This window comes from Raphanus sativus, chromosome 5 (assembly GCF_000801105.2).
Source record: "Raphanus sativus cultivar WK10039 chromosome 5, ASM80110v3, whole genome shotgun sequence".
NCBI classification, from domain to species: Eukaryota; Viridiplantae; Streptophyta; class Magnoliopsida; order Brassicales; family Brassicaceae; genus Raphanus; species Raphanus sativus.
In genome coordinates, this window is record NC_079515.1 from 7,813,075 (window position 1) to 7,823,620 (window position 10,546).

Genomic DNA, 10,546 nt, shown 5'->3' on the forward strand with positions numbered 1-10,546 from the left:
ATAATAAGGTTAGGGAAGATAATAACGACGCAAAAGACAAAACCAAAATCCAGACGATAACGTTTGTGGAGTAGAACCGAAAAGGGGCAATAGAGCAGATTACATCTGTTTCGTTTCCTCCTCTTTTCTTTGGCTTTTTGCGGAAAGAATAAACGAATAATTATTAATATAATTCAATAATTCAGAAAAAGGTTCACATATATTGATAAAAAGAAATATGCAGACAAGTATATTATTTAGATCTTGGAAAATCATTACAAAAACCGATTTTGCATATATTACCTGTAAAGAATAAAAATATATGAAATGAAAAGGACAATTGTCTAAACAAAAAGTATATAGATCTACCTTTCTATCGTCCACTATAAGCAATAGCGTAATTCTATTTGTACACATAGTAATTTCACTGGCTTTAGTTGCAATCATCTCCAATATTAGGAAATTTACTCAGGTTAACTTTCTTTTATTAGAAAGTTATTTTGACATATTTAAACGCGGAGAGAATTATGAAGCGACATACCTCATGTAAATAAAAGCACACAATAATACAGAGAATTATAAAAGCAACAAACAAACAACACTCCTTTACAACTCTCCATACATGATAATAGAGATGCAACAACTCAACAAGGTCCCTCCCTTCCTCTTTGATTAAAATAAGAATCATAGATATCAAGACTATTGTATGTTGTATTTTTTATATTATTAAAAAGATATATAAATTATTTCATAGACTAAATGATTGTCCCTACAGAAGCATTTTGTATTTGGAAAAGATATGGACACAGGCACAATCTTATACACACAAGGACTGGTGGAATTGGATAAGCTTTAAAAATAAATTGCATTTCTAAAAATATATAATTCTTATAGTCCCCACTAGCTTAAAGTATCATCAAACCTATATATAAACACCATTTTCAACTACTTCAGGAAATAAAACCGCACAAGAGAAACCAAATCAAGAGAAGAACAAAAAGAGAGTAAATGTCTCCAGATCACTTACCTTCTTCATCTCAAGTCTTCCAAGAACATTCCATTGAAAGTTTCATCTCCAGAAAATTGCTTCAGCAACTTCCCTTTACTCACAACATACAACAGCAACAGGGTCATGTACCTGATAAGAACAACTTGAGCGGCAACGTTCTCTTTCTTCTCTCTGTCCTTGTCTGTGGTATCATCTGCTCACTCGGGTTACATTTCGTAATCCGTTGCGTGTTCAGACGTCACTCGAGTTTCATGATCTCTGATCCCATCTCAAGCCCGTCCACACCAGCAGCAAACAAAGGCATCAAGAAGAAAGCTCTCAAGATGTTCCCTGTAGTGAAATACTCACGTGAGATGAACCTCTCAGGGCTTGGCGAGGAGTGTGTTATTTGTTTGTCTGATTTCGTAGCTGGAGAACAAATACGGCTGCTTCCTAAGTGCAACCACGGGTTCCACGTTCGTTGTATCGACAGGTGGCTTACGCAACATATCACTTGTCCGAAGTGCAGACACTGTCTGGTTGAGACATGCCAAAAGATTTTAGGCGACTGCGATGAAGATCATCAGGTTCCAGCAAGGGAAAGCATAGATGTCAGAATTGCTCCTCTAGAACCTGAAGCAAGAGTAAACACTTTTAGATAAAGCAGCTAGAGAATATGCCAAGAAACAGTTAGGTTTCAAGAACTTAATTGGTTCTTCTCTTTTAAATTTGAACAAAGTTTATGTTTCTACCATAGGATTCAAAATCAAATACAATGAAGCTTTTATTTTTTCCTGAAGCCCAAAATGTTACAAAGTTTTGGATAACACTTGACATGGCCAAATTTTGGAGACTATAAATATTTTAGTATAAATATTAATACAATTTTCTTTTTATAATTCAGGGGCCACTATAAACCTATATAAATTCTAAAAATTTGGAAATCTTACACGAATGTTTTATTCTGTTGGACCAAGACCGCTCCTGACAATTGAAACCGCGCGTAAATTACCAAGAAAAGTTCATAAGTGCTTTAGAACTCATCTGCATATCTCATGTCACAACCAAAGAGTAACAAAGTAACCACTAACCAGCAGGGGCGGATCTAGAGATGAATGTTATGGGAGGCATATCAAAATTCTTTAAAGAATCAACCGGGGCATGAAGATCATTATCAAAATTTTACATAGAGTTTATAAAAATCATCCGGGGCCACCCCCACTCACCATGTGGCTCCGCCACTACTAACCAGTACTCTTGAAGGTTTGAAATAAATGGTTTCGACGAAGCTCAGGGACACCAAGGTATTGCAATAAGAAGCGTAACAAAGATTACAGAATGCGGTTTAGGTAATTAGGTCTATTCTAATAAGTCACAGATCTATCCACTACTAACTGGTTTGGCACACTAATAACATCTATATGCGCAAAGACCGACCATAGAATGTATTTTGGGTAAGAATATATTATGGATTCTCAGTCCCTATGATAAACAAATCAACTTGATGTGTTTAGAAAGGTACATGGTGGACCCAACCCGTTATATATTTAGGTCAAATAAACCCACCTAAGTGAGTGGGTAATAGTCAAACCTAAAAGCTACTTTGAGGAATACTTATAGTAATATATCGGGCAACAAACACACATGGTGTGTGATCGTAATGGAATGCTCCAACTTAACAATATGCAGTGATAGAAACACGTCTATGCTAAACTCTGTATTGAGTCATGGTATTCAAAAACATTGGTTAACAACAGAAGAATGTGATTTACAGGTAACATAAGCCCACAAGGCATTTATGGGATATGAGATAAGTATTGAATCATATTGTTGTAATATACCATAGTCCGTGTGAAAATTGAAACAACGTGATGTTCGTCACAGTTGGAGTTAACTACTCGTTGGACTGCAATTGTACAACTATAGTAACATCTAAGGCTGGATAATAACAACAAAACATCACAATATGAACCTTTTAATTAATGATTAACGAGAAACTGATTCCTGGTTCACATCAAGATGAAGAACTCAACTTCTCTTTGCTATCTTTCTTCTCATAACTTCCACAAATTCATTAACTCAATGCCATAGTAGCTAGTATTCATTGTACAAAGGTTTCTTTTATTTGAATAAGTTTAAAATTCTTTCAGAAAAAATGTATATATTGTTCAATAAACACCATGTGTTTTTGGTGGAGAGAACCATCTATTACTAGACTAAGAAGCAGCTATGAAGGGAGAGAACCATCTTCAAGGCCCCAAGGAAGACACAATGGTATCTCTAGAAATAGGTTTTAACTAGTAAAATATAGCTTTAAGCAAAGCGTCTTGCTGGACTAAACACTTCAATCAGGAGATACACGCGTTTCAACTTTATGTAGTATAAAGGAATACTAAAGCTTTAGATAAAAAATGGAAAAAATTCTGTCGGCATAACCTTGTAGAGGGCAAAAGGTGGACACAAAAAGGCACATGTGCCAATTCATCCAAGCACAAACTGAAGTTCTCTACATAATCAAGATAAAAAAGATTAGTAGGAATGATTGATCAATTAAAGATTGAACCTAGACAAATAATTAAAAGAGATAAAAGCTAAAAGCTATGTATTAGAGATTAAACCTAGACAAAGAATTAAAAGAGCTAAAACCTGTGTATTAAAGAAATGCAAATTCTAGCACAAGAAGAGATTTAATTAGAGTGCTCCTGAAACTAGTTACATGACTTTCAATGACATTGAACGAGGCCAAACCATTTCAAAATCAATTGCACCCAGATATATTCTTAAGGTTAGTGTTCCAAGTATACCCCAATCTCACTTTATCACACCATCTGAACCACTTACAATAGGAAGACTACCAAATCAAGAATGTCAAGCAAAGGACGCACGAGTATCACATGGTATTCCAAGCAACATAAAGCAATAAAGGCAAAGTTAAATCACTTTCAGGTAAGGGATAAAAAACAGACCACTACCTGTCTAACCAGCTATATGGAACCTAGTGGCACAAACAAAAGAAAAGACACGTCGTTCTCAGATAGGCTTATAGTCTTTATGTAATTTTCAGAGTGAGACTAGTGTCGGAGGATAGATTCTCCCTGCTCTGCAGCATCAAATACATAAATATCTACCCCTAGTTAATACATCATTTGGATCTAAATCAAAGATAATCAGTATAGATGGAAGTCACTAGTTTGCATCAAACATCAAGCCTTAATATCTAAGAAGGAACAGAGAGAAGCCAGTGAAATGTTCCAAGACTCATGAGTTGTATTATCTCAATGCCGTCTTAAAGATTAGGGAAAGTTCATGGCTGCTTCAGCTAAAGATCATGGGTCCCTGTGAGCAACTCTTGAGTATTTGATTTGCTAATTTTACTGCCACATGGCACTACAATTGTAGTAAATGGTATGAAGGCCCCATTTTCAATAAGAAAACACACTAAAATATTATTCAAATTCAGTGGAGAATCCATACTAGATATCGACTAATATCTAAAATCCCATTAATTGCTAATTTCCCCAGCATATTCCACCAACCATAATTAAGAAAATTCGATTGATTAAAACTATTTCCCATTAATATATCAGAATATATTAAACCATTACCTTTCCACTATATATAGAACTTGCAACAAAACCTAGAAGATCTATCTTTCTATCTAACTCTTCAAACTAGGTTTTATCATGTCGACTACAACTTTTTCTCCCACTATTCAAGATTTTCTTGGAAACTTTTACTCAAGAAGGATGCTGCTTCACACAGCTTATCAACCACCTACCATGGCATCTCCTCCATTTGCAGAGGCTCAGGAAGCATCACACTCTTATGCACACCATATGAGCTTTGATGCAAATGTTGTCATGGTCCTATCAGTCCTCTTATGCGCACTAGTTTGCTCACTTGGACTGCATTCTATCATTAGATGTATGTTGAGGTACTCCAATTTGTTATCATCAGAAGCTAGTGACGAGCTTGCGGTTCGCTTGGCCAACACAGGGGTCAAACGAAAAGCCTTGAAGAGTTTCCAGACGGTAAGTTACTCTCCAGAGATGAATCTGCCTGGTCTTGATACAGAGTGTGCCATATGTCTCTCGGAGTTTGTGTCCGGAGAGCGAGTCAAGCTTTTGCCAAAGTGTCACCATGGGTTCCATGTTCGGTGTATAGACAAATGGCTAAGTTCACACTCATCTTGTCCCACTTGCAGGGACTGTCTCATTCAGAGTTGCCAGAAGATAGCTGGATGCAGTGAGAGGACCTCATCATCTAATCAACCACCACAGGACAGCTATAGGATGCAAATAGCACCGCTAGGACCGGAAAGATTTATACATGGCTTCTAATTACAAGTCAACTAGGCTTAGGTGACGTTATGTTGTAAAGCTTGATATGTATGTACTGCCAGTGGCAGCTTACCTGTAGTTCAATATTCAGAACAGAGTTCTCATTTCCACTGTACAGTTTTAAAACATTATTACATGTTGCTTTCTTCACTCTTTAACCTTCGCAGTAGAAGATGCTAGACTCACGTGAGTGAATAAAATTATAAACAACTCTAATTACAAAGATAAGGAAGCTGAGAAGGAAAAACACTTAAGTGAGGGCAGCAAATCAACTTGGTCAACTCATAGAATTGATTAATCTCAAAGTTCATTAAAAACATGATATAACTTGTTTATTTAATAGTGGTTACCATAATGATTAAAGCTAAACTATGTAAATTAAATAATCTAGCTCTCCAGATCGTTATCAAAACTTTAGTGAAGTGAGTAAGCTGTGATAATGATCAGACAATATAAAAACGTGACAAAACAAGAATACTCAACTAGGACCTCACAAGAGATAAAAGATATAGGTTACACTTAGAACAAACGGTATAAAGTAGAATGGAGTCTGAGCAAGAAAACCACCATGTAGTCTAAATCAGATGATAACTAATTTAATGTGTGGTTTTTAATAATGTAGTACTACTAATCACAGAAAAGCTAAAAACGGTACGATAAATTAACAACCATTGCTTGTGGCTGTCAGAAATCAGAATCTGTTTTCTCTTTCTTACCAAACTGAGGTCGCGGAATCTGGACCATTAAGTGCTAAAAACCAATCATCTAACACTGAAAAACATACTGAGAGAGCAGTAAATGTAACAGAACTACCAAAAAGTTTGTTGTTTATACTTTATTGAAGAGACAACCTTGGAATATTTGAGACTATAGAGAATCAGTGCACTGTTAGAACAACGGGTAAGCTAAAACTACTGCATCAGAACATGGTTTCAACTTTCGAAGTCCAGACTTAAATTCAAGTAAATATCTCATCCCTTCGTTGGCGCCAACATATTCTCAGATTCTTGGGAGACTGGATTAGTAGTTGTCAGATGTTTATGGGCCTATATATAAAGCCCAACAAATAACGGTCAGGTTCTTGATCTACTATTATCAATTCATGTACAACTCAATAACTTTCTTTTTTCCCAGCAATAATTCACTAACTTTAATAATTGAACGATGTCATTCATTTTGAAAAGGTACACCAAACCTCAAATTGAATAGAGAAAATAAATCGGGTTAACTATTTTATTTTGGCACATTTCATTTCTGTCCTTTTTTACATCTTTCTTGTTCGCCTGTTATCTATTTTAATGTCTGATTTTATCAATGAATTCATAAGTGTGTGTGTGTGTTTAAACATCATTTGTGCTTAAAACATTTTTAAATAAATAGATAGCAAAACGAATTTCATTTAACATTATTGGACGGATGGCTTCATGCTTGTATCATTTACTTTCAGAAACTTTATTTTAGTATATATATACAAATTTATTTTGATGAAACACAAATTTCTTTCATGCTTGGATGACATCCTTTATACTATTGTATATATATCAGTGTACTCCTCCTTTTTCAAAATAATATGTCTTTTAACTTTTTTCACACATATTAATAAAATATTGTAAATTTGGTTATAAATGCATACTTTGTGATTATCTATTTCAATAAATATAATCAATTTTAAAAATACGATTAATAATTATTAGTTAATAAAATGTATCAAAATACAAAATATATCTTTTTGAAATATTTTTTCTTTCTAAAACATGCATTTTATGAAACGGAGAGAATAATAGATAAATAAATATGGGACTCACCATTGGAAAAACAGTATTATACCAGACAATTGATTTTTTTCATAATAAGAAGTGAATGATTCCCTGGGTTTTTTACAAAAAAAGAAGTGAATGATTCCCTGGGTTTTTTACCATTTTCAATTTATAGGTAATCAATCCATATCCCAGAAAAGCAAAAAAAAAAAAAAAAAAACTTTGTGGGTGGATTGTGGTGTGCCACTACTAATAAAGTTAAGATGGAGAAAAGATAGACATCTAGGATCAATCAATCCATTTACATTCTAAATCCAGAGAAAACTAACCTTGAATGACTTTTCTACAAGAAAAAGACATGAACGTGGCCTGCCATATATATCTATCTTATTAAAACATAAACATTACAACTTCTTATATGTGGATTTTAAAGGTAAACTTCTTAAATTTAAATTAAACATCTAATCCTTATTTATAATACATACTATATACAATTTCCACATACATATGATTACATGTGGATTTAATACGTACCATTATTACATGTCGATTTATAGACTAAGATATAATACGTACCATTGCTATGAAACTAAATCTTACCTTTATATTGCAATTATACATAATTCATCTGTTTGTCCATATTGCAACTATATATATATATATTCATAATTCATCTGTTTGTCCATATTGCAACTATATATAATATATATATAATATATATATATATATAGATTGTCCATATTGCAATTATATATAATATATAGATATAATATATAGATATCATTCTTCTGAAATACGTACCATTCATCTGTTTATCCATATTGAAATTATATATAATATATATATATATAGTTAGAATACTAAGATACATATGAATCGTCACATACACAGCAATTAGATACTAAGTTACTGAGAATATATGTTCTAGAAATTATATATATATATATATAGTAAGATACATATATATTGCTATTATATATAATTCATCTTAAGATTGGTCCATATTGTTCCTTTAAAAAATCGAATCTCTCAATTTTAAAATATACACTAAATAATCTTTTATAGCAAAACCACTTCTCCAAGTTGATTTAACATGCCTACAATATCAGATTTAATAATATCACAAGTTTTAAAAATCGGTTATGGAAAACCACTTCTCCAAGTTGATTTAACATGCCTACAATATCAGATTTAATAATATTGCAAGTTTTAAAATTCGGTTATGGAAAATATTCTTCTCCAAATTTATTCTATCAAACCTAAAATCTAGGAAACAATAAAATCGGAGAAATTCTTAGGTTCACCCCTAGAGTGAACTTTTAGGTTCACCCAACCAATAGAATTTCGTTATTTTATATTCAGTATCTTTTAAAAAGGAAACAAAATATTGTCAAATTATATTAATATTTTTAAACTAAAAACTAAAAATTAATATTAATTGCAAACAAAAATACTTTTTAGAAAAATATATTTTTAACACAATCAGCCAAACACTAAACCCTAAATCCTAAATCCTAAACCCTAAACCCTTAGGTAAACCCTAAACCCTTGGTAAATCCAAAATGGTTGGATAAATTCTAAATCCTACAGTTTAAGATTTATCCAAGGGTTTATGATTTACCCAAGGTTTTAGGGTTTAGTATTTAGGGTTTAGGGTTTAGTGTTTTGCTGATTATGTTAAAAATATCTTTTTTTAAATCCAAAGATCTAGGATTTATCCAAGGGTTTACCATGGATTTAATATTTATGATTTAGGGTTTATAGTTTAGTGTTTTGCTGACGGTATTTTAAATATAAAATCTTTTTTTTGTGATTACTATTATTTTATATTTATTTTTTATTTTAAAAATATAATAAAACTTGATAATATTTTGTTTCCTTTTTTAAAAGATATTGAATATGAAATAACGAAATTCTATTGGTTGGGTGAACCTAAAGGTTCACTCTAGGGGTGAACCCAAGTATTTCTCATAAAATCGATGTTCTGCTATATTACTATGGTTAATGTAATTGATTATCGAATATTTTTTCCTTTAAAAATACAGTCAATATTCTTTTATAGAAAACCCATTTCTCCAAGTTGTTTAAATAATCAGTTATGGAAAATCTCATTCTCCAAGTATATCTTACCCTAAGCTAAAATTTAGGAGTCAATCAAATTGTAATATTTGTATTTATTATGGTTGATTTAATTGAATGTTAAATATTCTTTTTGACCTCACAAAAATTTGTCCATAAATACTCGACTTCCTATTCACCATACGACATTCACAAAAACTCTCAATTAAACAAATGTCGAAACCTAACACTTTAGTTATGATAGATGGTGTGAAACCTTTAAGAAACAATTGGAAAATTCGAGTTAAAGTTCTTCATTGTCGGAAACAAAACATCGGTTTTGGAGGCGACACATTTGAGTGCATCCTCGCAGATGAATCTGTACTTACATTTGTTTCAGCTTTTATAAGTTTTTTTCTATTCTATTGGTTTATAAATCTGTTCTTTTTTTGTTTTATACGGTGTAAAGATTGCAGATGCGTGCCAAAGGAATCAGATTTATCGTATGCAACGTGATTTACCAGTTGGAGAGTGGAAGACTATCGAAACTTTTAAAGTTACGGCTGCTTCTGGAAAATATCGACCAACTGCACATCAATACAAGTTGAATTTTTCAGGAGAGACCGTGGTAACCAAATGTGATTATTTATCTGATAATCCATATCTTTGTAATGTACTAAACCAAAATCAAAATTAGACCTCAGATATAAAATTCACTTTAAAATTATGTAATAATTATTTTAAAAAATTAAACTTTGTAATGTACAAAATCAAAATCAAAACACATTGTTTATTTAAACACATTAGTACACATTGTTTATTTAAACACATTAGAACACATTTTTATTTCTCAAAATTTAAAATTAGTACACATAGCAATCATGTATAACATTTATTACGAACAAAGATAAAAAAAATTGACATCCGCTCAGTCGAGCGGGTCATGATCTAGTGTAACTTTATATTAAAAAACATGAACATGGCATGCTTCATATAACCCATATAATAAAGAGTGGGAATTAAATGTAATCATAATGGTAAGCTGGTAGCTATGAAACTGAGAAGCAGTTTCGTGATGATGGACGCAACGTTTTGGTAGTCTCTCACTCCTCTGGGATTGTATTTAGCACGTGCGATTCACGTGGATCGCGAAAAGTTGAATTTTTTAGTTTTCATCTTTCAACAACATATGAAGTTTACGAGGATCTTTCTTTTTTGCTGGGCAAAACATTACGAGAATAGAAGTGTCATTGCTCAGCTTGCTATAGCCCCGATGATTTGACCTAACTATCATACATACGTTTAGGATACTCCGTTTGTTATCTCACTTTCACTATATGTGTATCCCACTTTATGTAAATCAAAATAACTTATAAATATGGACAAATCTTTAAAATAGCATTTTTTAAAGTTTTATCACAAAA

General features: G+C 32.4%; 2 protein-coding genes across 2 annotated transcripts; both read left to right on the plus strand.

The window, feature by feature from the left end:
* The first annotated feature begins 937 nt into the window (after positions 1-937).
* LOC108859332 (RING-H2 finger protein ATL77) lies at positions 938-1,766 on the plus strand. Its single transcript, XM_018633223.2, has one exon. The coding sequence runs from the start codon at positions 988-990 to the stop codon at positions 1,627-1,629; it is 642 nt and encodes a 213-aa protein (XP_018488725.1). The 5' UTR covers positions 938-987; the 3' UTR covers positions 1,630-1,766.
* A 2,817-nt stretch (positions 1,767-4,583) lies between these two features.
* On the plus strand, positions 4,584-5,287 carry LOC108859295 (RING-H2 finger protein ATL78-like). The gene is made up of 2 exons (XM_018633183.2): positions 4,584-4,998; positions 5,172-5,287. Exons 1-2 carry the CDS (start codon positions 4,651-4,653, stop codon positions 5,214-5,216), a joined length of 393 nt encoding a protein of 130 aa, XP_018488685.1. The 5' UTR covers positions 4,584-4,650; the 3' UTR covers positions 5,217-5,287.
* The last annotated feature ends 5,259 nt before the right edge of the window (positions 5,288-10,546 follow it).